This window comes from Antechinus flavipes, chromosome 2 (genome assembly GCF_016432865.1).
Source record: "Antechinus flavipes isolate AdamAnt ecotype Samford, QLD, Australia chromosome 2, AdamAnt_v2, whole genome shotgun sequence".
Taxonomy (NCBI): domain Eukaryota; kingdom Metazoa; phylum Chordata; class Mammalia; order Dasyuromorphia; family Dasyuridae; genus Antechinus; species Antechinus flavipes.
The window spans coordinates 617,392,890-617,416,173 of record NC_067399.1 but is presented as its reverse complement, the minus strand read 5'-3'; the positions used below and the strand labels follow the sequence as shown (position 1 = coordinate 617,416,173).

The window sequence follows — 23,284 nt, the reverse complement described above, 5'->3', positions numbered from 1 at the left end:
AGAACCTTCCTGAATTTTTAAAAAATCAATTTGGCAGCTAATGTTATTGAAGACAGTGTCTACTGAGCACAACCTGATAAAATGTTCTTGTGGTAAAAGCCAGAGATGAGATGATAATATATCTTCTCTTGAATATATCCACCACAATGAACTTGTGACATACTTGCAGTTAGAATGAAAAGTGTGAAAGATTCTGACATCTTATACTTTTACCAACCAGCAAAATGAGGTAAATGGTTATAGGGAACAAAATAAATTGTACCAAAATATTAAATGTTTACTAAAATGTCAAGTTAAAGAAAACATTAAATAACCTATCTAAACTGTCACACAATAATACCAACTTTATTTTTCCTTTTAAAAATACTGAAAGCACACATTTTAGAGAAAATGTCAACAAGGAAGATTTGGAATAATTTTTAAGGGGCAGATTAGTTTATTTCTATGTGAATTAAAAACTGTTTAATTTTTTAATACATATATATTCAGACATGGACATAATATAAAGCAACAGCCTATCTGGAAAGCTCTGATTTTAATCACACAATTACAAAATGGAAAGTACATTCTGTACAAAGCTGACACCACCATTAAATCAGGAGACCTGTTGGCAGACTTGTTGACATTGCAAGAATTCCCAGAAATCATTAACTCCAGCATTTAAAAAAATAGCAGTAAGTAGATGGCGCCTCCTGGGTGATTTAAGAAATAAAGTTACTGACCTTGTTAAGTTCCCGCTTGATTTTCTCAGGCACAAACTGATCGAGGTAGCGTCTGAAGTGAAGTGCGTCAATAGCAACAATCTCCGTGCAGCGCCTCTGCCAGTCATCCCTGGGTTGATGAGGTGAAGAAGTAGAGAGAACACATCCGTGAGTTAGATTGCATAGGATTTGAACACAATTGTTCTTCCAATTTACAAATCCCCCACCCCATCCCCATCTTTAAAAAAAAATGAAAACAAAACCCTGATAATAGAAATGCACAAACTTGCCTATTAGCCAGGAAGGACATGGCCAGTACTGACAAATACTCCTTTTTCCTATGCTAACTTAAATCTTAGGACTCTTAGTAGCAGTCTTACAGTTACTGGGTGCTACTGCCGACTGCAAAAACAATTCTTCTAAACAAATAAGTGTTATACAAAATCACATAAATGATTCAGTGTAATACTTTAGCCTCACTTGCTTATTTGCCACAATGACAACAAAAAACAATTTTCCAACCAGATAATGATAACACGGACAGTAATATTCTGCATTTCAAGACCAGGAAGAACCAGCTCAGAAATAATTTTTAGAATCTCCTAAAATATATATTATTTAATATATAATAAGTTAAACTAATTTTACTATTATAAACATTTAAAATACACGTATGGCAAAGGAACTAAATTTGGAATATGAATACCAGGGTTTAAATCCCAATTCAGGTCTGTTGAAAATGTATGAGCACAGGCAAATAAATTACTTAATCCCTTTGGGCCTTAGCTCCTCTGCTTGCAAAACAAAGGCATTGGACTGGATGTTTTTGTGGGTCCCTTCGAGATCTAAATCCTAGGATTCTACTTCTCATGTTAGATGTAAAGCTGCTTAGTTTGTAATTACAACACAAATAACATTAACATTGAAACAAACATCTAAAGAAGGGCAAATATAAATTATAACTTTACAAAACTACATCTAATAAAATAGAGATTATACACACACACACACATACATACACACACACACACACACACACACACACACACAAGACCCAAACTGACACACTATATCTTAAGTGAGTCCATGACCCAAATGCGCAGTGTTTGACTTAACTATCAATGCTATCACAGTGATCACACACACACCACACATACTGCTGGCAGTTCTGTCAATACTACATAAAAATCTAACTCCAGTAAAATGGCATTAAATATCTAAAATTTCAACAATGATGCTAAGAAAATGGGAAAAAAATAAGTCCATGGGAATTTGGTCATCAAATGTTATGTGACTTGGGGTAAATACTTCTCAGTATTCTCCACATAAAAATATGAAATAACTGGGACATAGCTTCAGAGAAGAGTTGTAATGATTAACAAGCTAGTAAAGCATTTTGATTTTTAAGGACACATCTTCACCACTTTTAAGAATCTGAATTTGACAAGTAGTTAACTATACTTAGATATTTATATTCCTTTTGTGTTAATAAGGATAGGTTCAAAAAAATAAAAAATAAAAAAAATAAAAAAATAAGGATAGGTTCTCCCTTGTTCAGGATCCTTGTTTAATTTATTATTTTCCCTGTTTTTCCTCCCCTTCATGGAAGATGAGACATTCTGTTTTTACATCCAGGATGAAATATAAAAGTTTAAAACATGTAGATATGCAAATAAAGCAGCCTAGGAGACTGGGAATGCCATGGGAAAACTTTTGTATTCATTTCCTTTATTCTCTGGCAACTGTGCAACCACCACACATAAAGTAAGAAATGAATAGCAAGACTTACATTTCACTCTTATCATCATGGCTTCGGGCCCAACGGTATGTTTCTGCATAGCCTATGTATTCACTGTACTGTTCAGTACCTGAAATAATCAATTTGTTATTATACTTTTCTAATAATTTTCTAAAACCTGCTTTTTCTATCTCTTAAGCATGTTTGGTTGATAAACTTATTCCTTCTTCCTGGATATTTTGCACAGGCAAAAGACAATTTTAAAAGAAAATCAGGTCTTTATAGACAGTCCTCTTTATCCTTAAAAACAAATAGATATAAAGAAAAAAAAAACAAACACACCAAAATACTTTTGCATATATTATCTATATAAATAATGGGCATAATGGATTACATTGCTTATTCAACAAAGATGAAAATTCACTGACAGGGAATTTTCACTTCATAAAGAATATCAAGACATTCTTTTATAAAAGTATATTTCTCCTTTTAATGCAGAACCTGAACTTTTGAAAAGTAAGAAAGCTTACACAAACACATCTGCAGCTGAGAAAAGTTAAATTATTATTAACTTTGGGACTTATCTATTAATAGACAAAGTACTTTAAGAAGTTATTGAAAAACCAAAAATGACAGAAAAAAGGGAAGGAAAAACACATAATTGTACAAATTGGCATTTATTAAATTAGAACTATTATCAACTCCTCCTACAATAATATACTGATAAATAATTAGCATGGGTTGGGATTGGAGTCACAAATGTATGCTATTTAACTAAAAAAATTATGCTGCTTATTCTAGCTCCTATGGATAATACAAATACTACCAGATTTTGTAGGATAAAATTAAAATTACTATAGCCTGCACCAGTGAAAAGCTGAAAATTTTAAGCAAGAGAATCATTTTGACAAAGTATTTTCTTATGCTTTTTACATATATATATTTAATAGAAGAGAAATAATGTCACTAATAAGAGTTACAGAAGAAGGATAAAGATTGTTCAGAGCAGCCTGAAAACTTGTAAGAAATCTCATCTCAAATGGAGAATCAAGGTGCAATAAAAGAAAACATTTATGGCAAAGACATTTTTGAAAGATGTAAAAAATATTGTATCCAACAACAACAAAAAAGAACAAATAAAAGAAAAAGGAGTAAAAAAGATCATGACGACATATTAACCACTAGATCCAAGATGGTCTTCATACCAAACATTTAGTTGTTCTGAGGTACAGGTTAATTCATCTCTTGATTAAAATTTCCTGACATGCCTTTCAATATATGTGTTAAATGAGGATAAGTAATAGGATGATTTCTGTGATAATCAAGGTCACTTTGGGAATCTAGCAAAATGGAATCTGGATTTTTTATCTCTAGAGTTTTTGAGTCTGTAAAACATACTGACTCATAAAGATGAACTTGTATTTTGTTTACATCAGGTAAAAACTTTTAAATAGTCTTGGACAAGTTCTCATGCTCCTCGATCAAGAAAAAAAGTGCTATTATAACAGACTTGATAGCCAAAGAGTTAGTATGGAACTGTTCTAGTCACTGAACTAAGGAAAACAAGGTGTAAGACTTCATTTTTTTAAATGAATTGACAGCATTATTTAATACAGAAAACTGGTTTTACACTTCCTCAATGCTTCCAACTTCTTTATATTTATCAGCAAAAAGTTAAATCACAGAAAATTATCTCCTTTTTATGTGATTCTGAGAAATAAATTCCACTATCCAGATTAAGAATCAGGAACTAACAGTGATAAAATCTGGATCACTGTTCCACATTTCTGTCCAGTACTCAACAAGTCACTTAGCTCTTCTATATTCTTTAGATTCTGCCTTCAAGTAGAAAACATTTTCTAGTCAGAGCTTCAAATGATAAAAATTAATACTTTCCAAATTCTTAAAAATTAAAAACATGGTTTTAAGTCCAAAACACTACAAATTATCATTTCTATGTCTCATGTTGGGATCACATTTCACTTTTTCTTTATCAAAGGAAACGATGTTAAGATTTATTTCCTAGTGATGTGAAAAATCAAAATATGAATACTTAAATTTTTTGACCTGAGTAAATTAAATTCTGACTCCCCATTTAAGCCCCTTTCAAATTATACAGACTATCCACTGCATATTAGCTGTTCTGAAGCTGCTTAAAATTTAAATTGACTGATAAAATAAAATAGTATGAAAATGTGTGGGTAAGAATTCAGACAAGAAAGGTAAAAGAGTGCCCTTGCTCACAGCTTTCTCTAAGACTTGTGTAATTAATGAAGATGTTTCACAGTTAATAAGATAAGCTTTTTCCTATGATAAAGCTCCTGAAAGACTGTCAAAATCCTAGAAATAAGGAATTATATCATAGGTGATTTTTTCCCCCATGGAAACAGGAATGGTTAAATTCTCTAGGAAGAAATATTCTCCCTTCCTAATATGACAGAGAATGGGAATTTTAATAACACAAAAAGAAAAAATAATGTAATAAGATATACAATGCAGGAAAAAAGCCCACAGGAAAAGTTCTGGTTTTGATAACATTTCTTATACAAAAACTATTAATTTTTACTAATAAAATTCATGTTGATAATGATGATGATGTTGCTCTCATATCTAAATCAACGTTGTAAAATAAGGTTAGAAAACACTGCTCCCAAAATGGTGAGAAAAATCAAAGGATATGGGCCAAGAAAGTTGAAAGGCTAGTCTCCTACTTTTGACTTAGATAATTTCTAGGCTATTTGATATTGCCAGGATGTTGGAAATTAAGCTGATATGAAAGAAACATAAGAAATGTTTAGGGAACAATGAAATATGGTATTCTCAAATGAATAAAGTGCTACTTTGATTACTATAAAAATCATCATTTTTTTTGGTATGTATGTGTGTGGGTCAGAAAGAAAAAGGGGAGAAGGTGGAAAAAAGGAAGAAGAGATTAGGTTGAAGAAGAGGGGGGAAGAAAGAAAAGGGGGAAAGAAGAGGAAAGGGATGAAGAAAAAGAGAGAATGCTATTAATTATTGCAATAAAAAAGAACGAGTGCTATAGTAATAATATTGGTGACATTCAGAAAAGGGGTAAGTATTTGTATTCAGACAGTTTCTCTGGCAGTTTTGCTGAAATAATGCAGAATTTTTTGCTTTCTGGGACAGTGTATAGTATCAGCAGGCAGCCAATCCATTAAGTAGTCAGCATTTTATTTGGCTTAAAAGCCTTAAGGTATCCAAGTACCTGATTTATATGCTAACAAGGAACAAACAAAAGAATACTCATCAAGACCGGATGGCACTAGAGCAACTGGGCAGACACCACAGAAGAGAACACGAGAGGAAAGAAAAGTTCGGTGAGGACGGTCATTTGAAAGGACTTACATATATATCCATCTATTGCTCTCCTACTCTTCAAACCACAAAAACAATGTGAAGTTTGAGCCATTTTTCCTAAATTAATGTTTTCTTAAACTATTATTGCTCATGGTTATCCTGAGAAGAAACCACAACGAATAAGATAATAGCAAATAATAGAAAATTACACACAGAGACCATTAAAAAAAAAATCCTTAGTGTTTCTGAACATCCACCTCTCGTCTTTATAAAAGGAAAACATTGTCTGGATGAAAGCATTTGCCTGTTTGCATGACCTGTTTCATATTCATTAAAAAGCCTGATGCCAACCAGATGCTCCACAATGATGTCAAATTTAATTTATTTCCAATTTCTCAGACTCTTCTACAAATTCAAATAGCACAGTCACAGCCATTAGCCCACTGAGTCAAGATACATCATTGAAGGAATGTAATTGATCAGGCAGATAGATTGTGGCACATGGTTAAGACTCTCCTAAGCAGCGAGATGGCAGAAAGCCAGGGATCAAATATGGATGATGAAATGGCCATTTCCATTAAGGGAACATCACATCACAGATATTAATTAGGCAGTACTATAATAAAGCAAAGTGGATTTTAAAAAAAATGTGCTGAGTAAAAAGTCACCCTGGCTTGTCCTTCCCTAGCAGTGCCAATATCTCAGAAGCTCAAGTATGTTAGTAGTTCTGCAAACTTGCTTTAAAAAACCACAGGTAAAACAAATCCCCAACGAAACCCCCAGAGACCCTTTTCAGTATATGTAATAGTGGTCAAATTCAATTTAACTTCAAAATGTGGAAAAGTTTTAAATTATTTCTTAATAGGAGAAATCATATCCTTGGAAAAATTATTACCAGAAGACACTCCCTGTCATTCTAAGTCTTTTGTTACATACTTAATTTAAGCTATGTCTGCACATAGTTAACATTTTGCCAAGAAACATTAATAAAGAAATATACATTAATGTTCCTTTACAGAAATTTTCTCTTCTAATGTCTCATTTTGTATTAGAGGTAACGCTATATTTGCAGGCTCTAATAGTTACTTCTATGCTAGATAGAAGCCTATCTTCACATAAGGGCCTGAAGATTTACTCTAACCCTAGGCATTCAAGGCCCAAGCATAGATACCTTTGGATAGACTTAATCACCAAAAGGTTGGCTGCAAGGTGGTGAACTTTTCAGTCACCACAATTCATGAAAATCATCTAAAGAGTAAAGGGCTTATGTATGAATGACATGAACAAAATCAGATTCTTGAAATGAAAATCCACTTTCAATAATCTGAATTAATAACTAATAATAATAATAAATCTGAAAAACTTTGTTCCACAGGCAAAACCCCTATAAAATGCTATAAAAATGAAAATATCTATGCAAACAAAAATATTGACATGACCCAGACACTAATTTTAAGAAATACTTCCACTCAGCTAAAGCTTTCTAATTGGTAGTGCTTTACATTTCCTTGTAATAAGGTATGCTAAAAATTTAAGTTATTTAGTCATTTAATGAATACTGAATCAACTTCTTGATTTTTTTTTTTTTTACTTTCTTTTCCTTCACATTTTCCTCTTTCTTACCTATATCATTCTAATTTACAGACAGGTAGATCCTTATATTATCCACATAAAATAGGCCAGAAAGCCTAATAGAAAGTCCAAATATGAATAAGGAGATTGAAGAAGCCTAACTAAAGCCTAGGTAAACTTTCATCTTCCTTCCCTAGACTCTCTTTAATTTCAAAGAAAGAACTTTGGTAAAGCTAGTTCAAGACCTTACCAAAGTAGGACCACCAATGGAGAAGAAAGAGATGCAGTAAATACAATGCAGATTCTAAGAATAGAACATTCTGTCACTGGCCTAACTCAAGACATTTCTGTTCAACAAGTTGTCTCATTTTTCTTTGTTTCCTATGCAATGAGACAGGGTACACATGACAGGGTCCTACACAGGATTTCATGGGATTGGAAGGAATAATTTCACAGTGGTTTATAAAATAATATGGAACACCTTATGACAAAATCCTTTAGGCAACAGGTATTTTTTAGATGACAAAAAAGGGAAGAGAATTTAAAGAAAGGCAAACTAATTTCCCTGAAGACTAACTGCAGACAGATCTGTGGCATAATATGGTCTTAGGGGTGCTATCTGTTACTACAAATCAATCCAAAGAGTGTAGGATTGGTTTAGCCTTAGTTCTTCAAGCTTTCTTCTTTAGAAATAGTTCCATTGATGCTCAGTGAAACTCTCCAAGGTATGGACTATCTCTCACAGCCTTTGGTGGAAGTAACAATAAACTAATTTTTTTTCCTAGGGCAACTGTTAAGCTTCCTAAATCTTATCTGGTAAAATGGGATGGGTTCCAGAAGAAACTGGAAAACTGCTTTTGTAGAAAACAGAAATATCAATTAATGGTGACTGATAATGGCCTTTACTTGAAGTTTTTTTTTTTTTTTTACAATGCTATTTAGTGTAAGTTTATAATAGCTAGAGTGAATAGTTAGAAGTCTCTTAGGAATTCTGAGAAATAAATGACTTAATTGTTTTGTCAGCTAGCAGTGACTTTTTAGTAAATCACCCCACCTGTCCCACACCCCCCACCTCCCCTACCCCAATCTTATCATATACTGACCATCTCCTTTGAAAAGAGGTTTACATGGATAATAAAACATTGTTAAAAATCACAGCATTAGATCATTTAAAATTTTTCACTTGAAACACAAACCTGGCTAGATGTGTTAAGTCCATAATTAAACAAATACAAATACATCTATATATGGTTTTTTCTTTAACCAAGACAAATTTGGTTTGGGAATAAGAGATTAAAAAAAAACAAACAAACAAACTAATAACTAGCCTATTACTGTGCCGCTTAAATCTGCCAAAAATTTATTTGAGCTTTTTCAATTATTGCAATTTTGATACAACTTTCTTAATTACAAAATTAACAAGGTAATTTATAATGTTTGGGCTAGCTTTCTGGAGGACCTTGGGATCAGCCTGAGCCCTTGGTCTTAGTGGAGAAGTGATGAAGGCAGGTCAGCCAACACAAGGCTGGTCAAAGACAGAATGTCTATTTTCCAGTCCTTCTCAGCCCTTACATACCTTAGTACAATTACATCATTACAGCATACTGATTATTGTGTGAATGTAGAGAAATATTACATCACCATGCTAAGTACTAAGTATATATATGAACTAGAAAACCATTATCTCATTAATTCCACTGAGTTAACACCTTGTTTCAAGTATACTTCTCCAGAGTTCCAGCTCTCTACAGTAATTAACGTATTTACAGTCTGACAAATGAATCTCTAAAAATGTTACCCATTTCTTACAAAAATATCTAGTAATTTATAAATATCCTACTATTAATTCTCAAAATTCCCAATTTAACTCTGTTATATTCATTCTACAAATGGAAAAGTTCATAAAGGAATTATGTAAAATGTTTTATTCGGGTTTGAAATAAATAAAGATTGTAACAATTTTCAAAGCTCAAAAGCCTAAGGCTAATGAATAAACCTCATATCAATGGCAGGAAATAGTAACAAACTAGACTTTTATCTCTATTCTTTGTAGCAGATGTTCATGAAAAGGGAAAAGCATTACATAAAAACTTTGGAGAGTCTTGTCTACCACTAACCTGTGATGATAAGACATTCATTGTGATCCAGCACCTCAGTGATGAGTCGTGATACAATCAATTCAGGGTTGATTAAAAATCTGATTTCTTCCTGTACCAATCCTGCACTGGTTACACCCCCTCCAACAAAGCGATTAGCAAAATCTACCTGTTAGGAATAATGAAGCTAGTTTTATATGCATATAATGACTTCAAAATTTATATTAATAAAATAAATTATCTCTAAAGGTTCAATTTTCTCCTCCCCCCAAAAAAATTTTTTTTTAAAAATTTTAAACCCTAAACTTGATCATGGAGGAAATAATCACCAAAAAATCAACAAATGAGGAAAAAATTTTCTCAGAAAATTTAAATAAACATATTCGTTTTCATTTTGATTAGTTAACTTGTCTTTTCAATTCTCAGAATCCCAAACCATTATGGAGCTGAAACTTAAGTTAAAATTCCAATCTATAATATGGACTTCATTGTAAGCCTCTTTTTGGGCCACAGGAACACTCTATAAAGCTTTCATTGGAAAGCTTTCTTTCTGTAGGGGTTAACTATAGGTATTTGTCTTTTATCCCCACTTTTTTTCCCCTCAATTTCCCTGTATATATTTTACATGACTATCATAAATTATACAGCCTTCCATATCAAACATAGGAATCAAATTGTCTTATAGTACTTTTATAACTCAGTGACTGATCTTTCCTGATGCTTCTGTAAGAAAGTTTTATGAGGAATTTTTTACTTTTCTAAATATAACCTATGAAACCAAAGATTAAATGGATGTTACAAACTCTTAACTACTTCCTACATCCAAAGAACCAAGAAACCATTTATAGTCAAAACAAAAACCAAATGCGTTAGTTTTAAAGATAGTTCATGGCTCTTTTATGGGAATGATATTCAAAAACCTCATGAACAAAGCTGAGTTATGTTCTTCTTAATTAAATCAAAGACAATTCTACATGCTGGTATAGTCATATGAACAATGGCTAACATTTACATAGTGCTTCAAGATTTGCAAAGGGCATTATAAATAATATCTCATTTTATTCTCCCAACAACCCTAGAAAGAAGGTATTGTTATCATTGTCATCATCACTGATATCGTCTCCATTTCAACCTGTCTTCAGATATAAGGATATGGGTGTAGTGTACATATGTTGTTTTTTCTATTTTATTAAGAAATTTAAAATAAAATTACAATTCTAAGTCTTTTTTTTAAATAATGGAACAAAACCATGAATGCTGTATTTTCAGAAGAAAAATGCTTATGAGGGGACAAACCAACTCAGTAACTCAGAGATGGAAAAAACAGAGTCTAGCCTTCTATCCTGAAGGAGGCATCAGAAAAGTACTAAAAAACTATTTCCTAAATTCTTGAAATTAATCATTCTAATTCCATGCACACACATGCGTGAGTGCAAGTGTATACATATATTTCGTGCATCTAAATTAAATTTTTTTCCTTTAATGTTTTAAGTCGTTGATAAAAAGAAGACTACTATTTAGCATTTACTGAATCTTCTCTTAAATATAAATCTGTACCAATCAACAAGTGTTTATGATTTACTTAAAAGATCCTAGCTTTTCTCTATATGACTACTGGGTAGGTACAGGGATGTGAGAAGATAAGGAGTTTTACAACCAAGCTGAATATATTTTGGTATAAACTGAGAAAAAAAAATTATGGTACACACCATTCATTCTTTGAATAAAAAGATAGCATGTCGAATTTTGTACAGAAATCACTATACTCAACACAATAGGTCTCACAGGAGTGACTTTTCTTGAAATAATCTTTAAAACACTTTCTACTAGTTATAAAAACTGTGTTACAATGAGGTTCCTCGAATTCAGGAAATATGTATATTATAAGAAAATCGTTTGAATACTTCCATATGTTTAGTGAGTTATGTTTCCAAAGGAACATCTTCAGTTTTTTAAGTCTGTCAATTTCAACTCAAAAAATAAAAAGCAATGACAATATTGCTAAAAGAGATTTTGTAATAGTCATTTAGCTAAAAACAATTTATACAAAATACAAGGAGGTTTCTACTACTGACATACAAAACTCTCTCACTCTCTGGGGGCATGGTGGGAACAATTAGTAGTGGCAAAAGCATTTAGGCCCTTCTTTAAATCTACTTCCATTTCAGCGTAGAATTTCATGTGAGCACCATTCATCTTTAATAAATTCCAAGGAATAGGGTTAAATAATTCTTCTTTGAATTATATTGTAATAAAAGGTCAGCATTCCTAGAGTGCTGATTTGTAGTTGCTTTGTTTACTTCAAGTGGAATGTCTTACTAAAGGAATCTTGTACTCCTATATATAAGCCAATTCTCTTTTCATCTTTTTTTAAAATTGCCATTCAAATAAGACATCCCCAGACCAGGCACCACATCTGCTTTGGCCCTACATATCTGTCAAAATCGTGGCCCTTTCATTAATCAATTAAACTTCATTCCATCTTCAATTCTTGAATCCCTTGCCCCGCTGCCCTATGACCATTCAATACTTTCTAAATTCCCCCTTTAATCACCCACCTTCTCTACTTGCAGTATGGTAGACACCTCTCACGTAGTGTTAAATACAAATAGAGGAAGTTATTGCACTTTGCTGCCCAAGACCACTATAAATTAATGTGACCCAACCTCACCTGGGCCTTCAATCTACTCATTAATCTTTCTATTCTTCCCTCATGACTACATTATACATCAGTCACATCCTTTTCAGCAGAGGACTTCAATTTGGCTTAACTGAAAAAAACTGAAGCTGCTGCTTCTCCTTGAAGTCATAATTCTAAGCATCCTAGTATCCTCTTCCTTATCTACCTTGTTGCAGTCTAACATGATGAGAAAGTCTTTCCCCTTGCCAATGCCAATCTTCTACTTAGGACTTTGATGTCATGCTGTTCTGCTTTCCTGAGAGTATATCCATTTAAACATGTCCTCTTTAGTGTTCTCGCTACATCTAATGGCTCCTTCCCTGTTGTCTTTAAATGTGTCCAAATCTCCCCCGTCCTTAAAATACCTTCCGCAGATCTTCAAAAATTATCAGCCTCTTCTCACTTCAAAAAACAAAACAAAATAAAACAAAACAAAAAACAGCAGACTATACATATTGCCTTCACTCTCACCTCCCAATCACTCCCCAACTAAATGAAATCATTTCCACCAATAGATACTTGATAGAAACTGCTCTAAAATCATTAATCTCTTTATTACTAATTTCAACAATCTTTTCTCTGTACTCATTCTTCATGACTTCTCTTCAGTATTTAACAATACTGACTCTCCATGCTTGGCTTTCATGATTCTGTTCAGTTAAGGTTCTCTTTCTATATCAGAACAATCCTCAGTCTCTTTTACAAGTTCATCATCCATGCCCCACATCCTGGGTTAATGATTCACTCCATTTTCCAAAATCAGAAGGACAGAAAAGAAAAAAATCAGCTTCCTAGGGATCCAATTATTATCTCCCTGAAGCAGACTACAAAATCTATAAATCTAGTCCTCTTCCCTCTTCAAAGTTTCACTCCAACACCTCCAATTACCTACTACACATTCTACCCATGTCCCAAATGTATCTCAAACTCAAAAAACAAAACAAAAAACTCAAAAATTTAAAAAAAAAAATACTCGCTGACCTCAAGATGTTTACATTCTCCTGGGGTGGGGCAAGGGGAGAGGAATGCAACATTGGACTTTGTTAGTATATAAATTAACGTTTGAGAAAGGAAAAATTCAGAAAGATTTCTAATAGATGCAATTCACTATATTCACCTTAACCAAGTTTTCTTTCTAATTTCTCTGTTTAGGCCCCGAGTATTCCTCCCAGGCACTCAAGGTTTGTAAATTCTAGGTTAATGGAGAGACAGCATTATGTACTAGACAGACATAAAGAACACGGGATTTAAAGTTAGCAAAACTTGGCTTCAAATTCTACCTCAGACATTTAGTGCCTGTGGCAAATCACTTAACTGCTGTGCCCCATACCTTCATTTTTAAAATGATTGAGTTAAATGTGAATATTTCTAAGGTCCCTTCCAGCTTTGTATCCATGATGCTGTGATCTTCAACTCTTTTTTCAACTTACCCCCCCTCCCCACATGCAATTAGTTCCTCACCTTGTTCAGTCCACCTGTTCAGTATCTCTCACATCATTCCCCTTCCTCTTTACTATCACAACTACCCTACCTCAATTCCTTATCACTTCTCCCCTCAGATTCCTTCTCTAATCCAATCTCCACATGGCTACCAAGTGCATACTCCTAAAACAAAGGTCTTACACTATTATTCTTCTACCACAAAAGATTCAATGGCTTCTGACTGCTTTTAAGATTAAATTATAAGCTCCTCTGCTTAACAAGGAAAGTCCTTCATAATCTAGCTTCAATTTGATGATTAAATTACTCTAGTCACACTGGGTTCTTGGCTGCTGCCCAGCCCAACATTCCATCTTCTACTTCTATGCCTTTGCAACCCCAAAACCTTGGAATACTGTTTTCCTCAATTCCAGTGCTCAGAATTCTTTCCTCCCAGCAAGATGGCTTTCTTGCTTCCTCCAATTATTGGTTTCTCCCTTTTCAATCACTTTGAATATAATTTGCATAGATCTTTTAGGTCTTATCTGAGAACACACTATAATGTCTTCATATCATGCAAGGTCCTTGAAGGAATAGGCTGAATCACATTTCTTTTTGTACCCCAAATCCCTAGCACAGGGCCTAGCACATGCAGGCATTTAATAGATGCTTGTTGATTGATTATGGCCTAAGAAAAGGGTAGAAAAGAATGATTCATTTTTTATTGTGGAGCAAGTAATAATGAACATCAGCTTAGAATAAATAATTAGACCTGGTCTGTCAAAAAAGAGGATAAGATATGGAGGCAAATAAAGATTTCAAAAGAGAATTCTCAAAAGATTCAATTGTACTCCAAGTATCAGTTCAAGGAGCTGGATGGATATGGTGCCTTGAGCTCTGGGCTTGAAATCAGGAAGATTTCAATTCAAATTTGGACCAAGTAACTTCCCAGCTTGGGACAGTGTCTAATTCTGTCTGCTTCATTTTCTTCTTCTGTAAAGTGGGATAATAAAAGTACCTAATTCCCAGGAATGATGTGAGAATCAAATGAGATAATAATTGTAAAGAGCTTAGCACAATACCAGGCACAGAGTATGGACTACATAAATGCTACTTATGATTATTATAACTGCTAATTAGCAGTCAAAAGAAGACGAAAAAGCAATTAAAAACTGAACCGGTTTCCCCTCCTTGCAGCATTTTAATTTTAGTTAATTCTAAAAGGTCATTTTAAAATTATCACAGTTTCATTATATCTTTTAAATAAAAATACATAATAACTAGAAAAAAGAACATAAAACAGTTAGGAACCTTAATAAAAACATTAAGCAATGTTCAAATATCAACCTGTACCAGTCATTTAAATTAAGGGAATATAAGACCACATTCACTTTCCCACCCCTCAAAAAAGCATGTCATAAAATGTCAGCCCCCCCTTTCTGTAAAACTGCCCGACTTCACCAGTTTCTTTCCTAACACCAAACATTTGCCAAGTATCTAAGAGAATGGATTCTTGTTTTGGTAGTATTTGGACTAGATGGTCTCTGAAGGCCCTTCTAACCTTGAGATTCTGTGATAATATTAATGTATATTCTACTGGATGTGGGGAAGAGAAGCCAAAATACATGCTCATTTCTCAACTATGAGACTATAAAAAGGTTACTAAAAATAAAAAGTTCACTGATGATGTCATAAAATGATAAAGCACATAGAGGGTTTTGATTTTCAATTTTCCCAAAATTAAGACAAAAACACAGTGGAATAGAATAGGAATAATGACTGAATAAACTAAATCAATATCTCTAAAAGAAGAAAAAAGACATCAACGAGAAAAACACGTTCACTGCCTCAAAATAAAATTACTGCTAGTTATAAGAGAGAGGTCTCTCTTATCAATCCGTTTTAGATGACTGGCTCTCAGACCAAAACACAGCAGTCAGCAGCAGAGAAGCATCTCAAATCTGGTCAACATCTGGGGCAGAACAACTATGGAGAAAAAAGGAAAAAGAAATGCTTGCTGACAACTTGTCAAGATTATACCCTAGAAACTGCACTGCTGTCAGTCTACAATCAGCGCCTGTCTGCATTGAGAGACAGAAGCTACCCAGATCCAGAGGTTCTCTGTCAAAGGCTTTTTTGAATAGGCACAGATGAAAAACATAGAGAGTGATCTGGTCAGTATCACCATTACAAAGGCTGTCAAAATGACTCATTTTGTTGTTTCTATTCAGTTATTATGCTTCACAAACTGAAAATCAACTCAGGGTATACAAAAAAGAGGGAAAACTCCTTCACTCCCTGAAGTCAGCCAAAAGAAAGGGAACCATTTCTGTTATTATTCACTTACCTGTAGCATGCCTTGTCCATTTCCTTCTATGGTACCTTCATAAGTTACATGTAACCGAGTTAATTTTTTTTCACACCTACAATTAAAAAGATTTTCCTTTAAGTTGGTAAAAAAAATTTTCACTAAATACAAAGGACCTACCTACCACGTTTTTGTCTTTTTTTTTTTTTTAAACAAGCCAAATTGTATGTACGGATTCAATAAATCCCACATGATTTTCTCAGTGGCTCTATTTTCATTAGTTTGTTAATTATATTTTTCTTTTTGGTGAAAATGAAGGCAACAGAAATTCTGATCTACTGTATTCTTTTATTCATAAGGTTGTTAAATTGACTTACTGCCTTTAAGTTATCCAGAAAACATAATCATTCTCCTCTTTCACAAAGAGCAGTCACTGACATGTTTACCTACACTGAATTTAAATTAAAACCAAAGACGTTTGAGTTCAGCCACATGTTAATATTTACTTTTTCTGTTTTCCATTTCTTTAGGAAACCATATGAATTATGATAAAGAGAAATAGACTACCTAAGCATAGGATATTAAAAAACCAAAGTACTAGATTGATGAAGAGAGGCACAGTATAATAAAAAGAGTCTGAGAATCACAGATCTAGATGCTGAAGGAGGAGACAGTGGATCCCTTGGACCTCTTCATGTTTCTGTATTAGCAGGGGGACAGAGGTTCCTCCATGCCCCTAATCAGTCTGTACTAATTTGTTATTTCTTACTAAGTCTCTTGCTTAACTTTACACTAAGACAGCATAGTTTAACTTAAAGTAAAACTACTGGCTATTTAGCTATTACTTTCTAATTCAAAAACACCATATTTTTCTTAAGTTATCCTCAGCTGAATTCTTCTTTGGAAATAAGTATAATTTAGATAAAGATTATATCTTTATATACATCTATATACATATCCACATATGAATATAAGTGATTGATATACAGCATTCACAGGAAAACTATTTTATGTAATCTTTATAATGAACAGAGTTTAAATATCATCACTATGAATTCATTTCTGGGAATATACAAACTAAAGTGCTACAACATGAAACAACACAGCTTCACCTCTACTACACTCTTTGATCTAGCTTTGAAAATGAAATGCTTAGGCATGTTTCAATAAACAAACTGACTCTCATGTTATAGAACTTTTCCAAACATTTTAATGATAATAATACTGTACCTCTGTGAAATACTACCCTACAAACATAGAACATTATTTTTATATTTTAGCACAATGCCTGGCACATAGTAGGCATTTAATAAATAATAAAAGACTGACAGATTTATTGACTATTCTTCCCATGTGAGATATGAAACATGATCAGAGAAGCACAAGCTAATCTAAAGAAACCTCAGAAGTCATTTAGTTCAATCTGTTCATTTTCCAAATGAAAAAAACTGAGTTTCAGAGAAGGTTAATGGGCATGTTCAACATCATTGTGACCTAGCATGGGACAGCACAAAGATTCAAATTCAGATCCTCAGAGTCAAGCCTCAGTGTTCTCTCCACTGGACCACAACAACTCTCCAGAAAATACTCCCATTGTAACTTACGATAGTAAGACCAACTTTGGAGTGCTAGACTCATTTCTGGGAATGACATTTTAGAAATGATACTGATTAAATATTGAGCATCAAAGCAAATGAAGGATCTCAAACAGCTGTATTAATTCTAGGTGATTATTCTAGAGAAAACAAAAGGCAAGATCACAGAGAAGACACCAAAACTCGGAAAGGCCATGACACGGTTGAATGATTCACATTTATATAGAGCCTGGTGAGAAAGTTAGTATAAGTATTAGAATGTGTAGAGGGTCACAGTCAGTGGGGAAACTCTGGGCGAGGTATAAGACCTTTCACAACCAGAGGGAACCTGCTGACAATGTCTGCTTCGGCTCCCCATCTCGCCTAAGGGCTCTCAGCTTTCCCGAGAAGTCAGGGGGTGGTGACAACCTGTGTTGAGATTGAAGCAGAGTGATATCAGGTGGCAAACTATGTACAATAGCAAGTTGTTTATGTGGTCCCATGTGCTCAGTGTTGTTGTTGTTGTTTTTTAAACATTATAAAAAAGGGGAAAGCCTTTGAAATAAAATAGGCTCCACTTTCCCACCATCTTTGGGGAGTCCTGCCTCATCACTTCTCCACTAGGAAGGTATGTTTTAATAACCCTGGCATGGGGGCTCTAGAAAGCAGGATTCAATATTTTAATCACTCCAACTTGGGGGGGCTGTAGAAAGCAGAACACAACAAGTATGCTCATTCTGAAGATGAAGAAATGAGATTATGGATATGGTTGACTGTTCCTTGCCTAAGGACATTTATGGTGAAGTTTGAATTCCAGTCTCGCTTACCTCTAAGTTGCATACTCTGCCCACTACACCAGTAGTGTCAAGTAGAAATGGATCTGAGCTGAATATTCATTTAGGAACCATAAATAACATCTGTGTGTATTGTATTTTTATTTTATTATTTTATCTTGTTAAACATTTCCCAATTATGGGGGTGCTCTGGGGAGTGCCTGACATCTCTGCACTACATTGAAATGACTACAGAGCTATTGCAAAGAACAAAATGAGAAAGAGACTTGGTAAGTGGAGATGGACTTTAGGCAAATACAACTATTTGGACTCTTACAGCTTACTACTATATTGAGCTGCATGATGTACAAAACAGTTCTAACAAATATAGAGTTATCACAAAATTATATAGCCTGTTTTATCAAACATATATGTGCATCTGTATACACAGGTAGGGCCCTCTAGCCTTTATCTTGAATCCCATCATTAATGAAGTTTATATATATCCCCATGTACATATGCTTGTACATGTGTATGTGTGTTTGTATCTAATTCAAAATATGAGAGGTTACTAAGGCACATTGGATACACAATTGCCCATGAATCAGGAAGATACTGTGGTTTTGTTATTATGAACAAATCATTTAACTTCAATACCTTAAACAACTTTCTAAGATGATACATTACAGAAAGTGCTGACCTGAATGGCAAAAGGAGTTCCCTCACCTACAGCATATTCCCTCTACCAATCAAAGTCACAGATCAGTCCCTATTACTACCTATGAAATGAGCAGCCTTACATGGTATGCATGTAAACACTATCAGTCAATCAATAAGCATTTATTAAGTGTCTATCATGTGCTAAGCACTGTGCTAAGTGCCCACCAAGTACTGAAGATACAAAGAAAGGCAACAACACTCCCTGCCCTCAAGAAGCTTAAAACTAATAAGGGTGTGTGTGTGTGTGTGTGTGTGTGTGTGTACATGTGTATGTATATATATACAGCATACCTAGATGGGTGCAGTAGAGAGGGAGCTGGGACTAGAGTCGGAGAAGAGCCAAGTTCAAATCTGATTTCTAACATTTAGTAGCTATGTGATAATTAGCAGTCATTTAATCTGCCTCAATTTGTTCAAATGTAAAATGTGTATTTATTTATAACCAATTGTTGTAAGGATCCAATGAGATACTTGTAGAGAACTTAGATTAATATTAAGTGTTTAGTAAATGTTGGTTCCTTCCTATATGTGTGCATGTGTACATATGCATACCCATGTACAATGAGCTCTTTATCAACAAAAGTATTCAAGAGGAAACTAGAAATCATTTATCAGGAATGAAAAAGATCTGTGTGTTCAGTTGAAAACTGCATTAGATGTTCTCTAAGGTCTTTTCAAATGCTATCACTAAATGCCTTACTTATTTTACTTAGCCTACCTTTTCCTGTAAGGTTGTGTTTCCTCCACTTTATTAATCATTTCAACTACTACTCAATCACACCTCAGCAAAGTTCTCCATTTCAAACCAACTTCAGTGTTACCACCTGCTGTCAAGAAGATTCCTAGCCCTTCAAGTGCCCCATCCTAGGGAGCTGTCCTCAAGCAGCTGCTAGTAGAAACAATCCCCTTTCATTATACAATTCCAAACAGAATAAATGAGGACAATTACAATGACATGATAAAAAGCTAATTTTACAATGTAAATTTCAATTAATAACAACAGGTATCAGTGTGCTATGTAAACCATAATCATCAGTCCTGGCATCACAGTGACAACTATAGGACTAGGTAGAACAGGAAGTTTTAGCCCAATATTTAATGCCTATAGTTTTACACAATACAGACATTAAGAGAGTAGCACTAGAAATACTTTATTATTAATGAAATTTTTCTTAAATTTTGGTTTGTTCACATCTCCACGTTTGTGTATGTCAATATTTAATTATTTTAAATGATTTTACTCTCCAAATACAATTAGACTTCAGAACTCATGTAGCTCAGTTCTCATTACCCTTAGCTCAATTCCAAGAAGCCTCAGAATTTTAAATAGAAATTTGTTCCAGAGATGGAATTTAAACCAACAGATAAGAGAAGTTACAAGGTGTTCAAAAAAGGAAAAAATTATTATAACTGCCCCAAATCAGAATGTGTTGCCTAATGAGAAAATAAATTCAGTGCTACTTGAAGGTATTCAAGCACAGACATTATGGTTATATTCCAAAGAAGTTAAAAAAGGGAATCTTCTCTTCATCCTCCCATCCCAAGAGTATAAACTTCTTTGAAGGGAAGGATGATTTTTAACTGTCTTTATATTCTGAGATCTAAAGGTGCTTAATAAATGCTTCTTGAATTGAAATAAAAATAGTGGATACAAGACTAAAAAGATAACCTTCCAAATCTAACATTCCATAAATAAATTAATGCATTTTTTCTGCTAGGCAATCTGGGACAACCAAACATGAGTCAGATGGGTCCCTGCTTTTAGGGATCTCACAGTTTATTACGGGAGACAACATTTATATATCTACAAACATATAAATCAAGACTGAATGACCTAAATGAATGATAGAATCACAAAGTTATGAATGTTTACAGGAGGGAGATATCACTTGTGGTTGGAGAATTACAGAAGGCTGTTCATGGAGGAGAAGGTATCTAACAACAGGTCTTGAGTTAGGAATTGAAAAGAAAGAAAGCAGAGTTTATTCTCCCATTGGGGATAATCATGTGAGCAAAGGCGAATAAGTGTTAATTATAAAGTATTTACAGGAATGGTGAACAAGCTAGTTTAGTTGTACGGGAAGAGGAATTTTGGGAGAAATCTGAGAAGAAAGGTAAAGGACAAATAATGGAAGATCTTGAATAAAAACTTTAGTTTAAAGAAAATGGGAAGCCAAAATATTTTATCAAGGAAGTGACACAATCAGAATTCTGCCTTAGTAAGATTGACCTGAAAACAATATGAGGGATAAAGTAATAAGGAGAGTTAGCAATGGAAGCACTATGATTGCAATAGTCCAAGAAAGTAGCAATGATGTTTAAAGTTAGATTATATTACTTCAATTTGTTAGGGGGTGAAAGATATTAACACTATCAGAAATTAAATTCCAAATGGATTAATGGTTGGATGTGGGTGGGAAGGAGGGGGAAAAAAGGGACCAGATAGCTATAAAATTCTGTAATTCTATGACAAGAAACTTTTTAGTCCATAAGATGCTATTGATATATATAGGCAATGTTTTTTACCTTTCCCATTCTGGAAAATCTTGAAGACTTTGTCTTGTAAATGTCACCAAGCCAGTAGGTTCTACAAAAGCAACAACAGAAAAAAAAAATGCAGATATATAAACATCCCACAAGTTTCAACATATGCAAGTTTGTTTTTCAGATTATAATAGATTTAAAAATGACTATGAATCTGACCAGAAAAGCCAGAAACAGCAGAAATAACACATGCTCTTCTCTTTCTAAAACTCCTTTCCACAATAAAAATTATGTACAGAAATACTATACAATAAAAAATAAATAAAATCACGCAAAAAGAAGTCCTAACAATGGATGTTAATTAATTTCTTAATTAAATTGTACATAAGCTGCAGTTTATAAAGGATGCTTTTGGGTCAAGGCAGATAAATCAAAGATTAAAATAATATGCAGTCCTAATAGCTGAATAGGAATGTTGATAAATATCAAGAGATATGTGAGAAGAAAGAAAAAGGATTTATCCTAAAGGATCCAACAACTTCACAGGGAAAGGAAAAAAGAAACATTACTAAGCTAATAAATGCTATTTTAAAAGAGATGCCCCTTTTGGTTTTAAGAAGCCATTTCTGAAAAATCAAGTAACAATCACAAATATATCATTTAGACTAAAGGTAATTAAATTGATTCAAAGAGTAGAATTAACAAGCCCAACCATTTCTAGTTATCTTCTGAATAATTTTTTTAAAAATAGTTTTTATAAAAGGAACCATGTCAGTAGCTATTAACTATAATGAAGACAGAGCTCCAATAAAGGCTTACTAATTCCATTCCTAGTAAGCTTTCTATTTAAAAAATTCTCAATCACCAGCAACAATATCTCAATAATCCTACATGAGTGGAATCGGAAAATTAAATTTGTGAACAGAGCTTTTTTAAAAAAAAAAAGTTTCTTTAGAAGCAATCTTTTTTAGATGAATGAATAAGCTTTAAATATTTATATCTACAAAGAGAATCAAACTTCAATTTCTGGATAAACAGTCTTTTTACATACTAATATTGTTCTGTCATCTATTCTTGTCATTTAATGGATAAGAAATAATAAGTTGTAACTTCCTACATTAATACTAAGACAAAGAGAAACTAATAGCTCAATGTAAACTGGCAAAGAGATAAGTCCAAAGAAAATCAGGACGAATGGCCTTTCGACAATGTCACTGATGAAAGTACCAACAGAGATCACATAGTATCATATATACCACATATGCCATAGAAATCACAGGATCATATAAAACATACTATTTCCTCTAAACACTGTATTTTATTTAATTAATTATTCCAGTTAAAAAATTACCATATATTAATACTATATTATGTATTTTTAAATAATTGAATATGACAGGGGGCAGCTAGATAACGCAGTGGACAGAGTTCAAATCTGTTCTCAGACACTTAATACTTTCTAGCTGTATGACCCTGGGCAAGTCACTTAACCCCAATTGTCCCAGCAAAACAAACGAATGAATGAATAAATAAACAAATAGATAAACAGATAAATAAATAAATAGTTAAGTATGACATAAACCATTGAAACCAATGAAAATTTCTTTGATAATACATATTTTTAAATAATTGAGTGTTTTATATTATATTCAATTATTTTAAAATGAATTAAACAAACCAATGAAAAGATATTCTTTGAGAAATGGAAAGTACTGCTAGATCTTTTCATATGTCAAATTCATCATTGAGAGATAAGGGTTTAGTGGATAGTGGATTTTAATTTTAATTTTAGTGGATTTTAATTCTAACTAATGGCGAGAATTTGAGAAAGTTATAATCTTTCTGAATTCAGGTTTACCTGTAATATAGATTCTGCATCACTTCTGCCTACCTCACAATTT

At 33.4% G+C, this 23,284-nt stretch overlaps 1 protein-coding gene across 1 annotated transcript in view; it reads right to left on the bottom strand.

The window, feature by feature from the left end:
• The window catches only part of PARG (poly(ADP-ribose) glycohydrolase), a 116,396-nt gene that overhangs the window by 26,109 nt on the left and 67,003 nt on the right, over positions 1-23,284 (bottom strand). The window contains exons 11-15 of the mRNA XM_051981866.1: positions 21,426-21,486; positions 15,872-15,947; positions 9,447-9,594; positions 2,491-2,569; positions 723-831 (exon numbers count right to left, since the gene is read on the bottom strand). Of these exons, the coding sequence (XP_051837826.1) occupies positions 723-831; positions 2,491-2,569; positions 9,447-9,594; positions 15,872-15,947; positions 21,426-21,486 (473 nt within the window). The remainder of the gene's footprint in view (positions 1-722; positions 832-2,490; positions 2,570-9,446; positions 9,595-15,871; positions 15,948-21,425; positions 21,487-23,284) is intronic.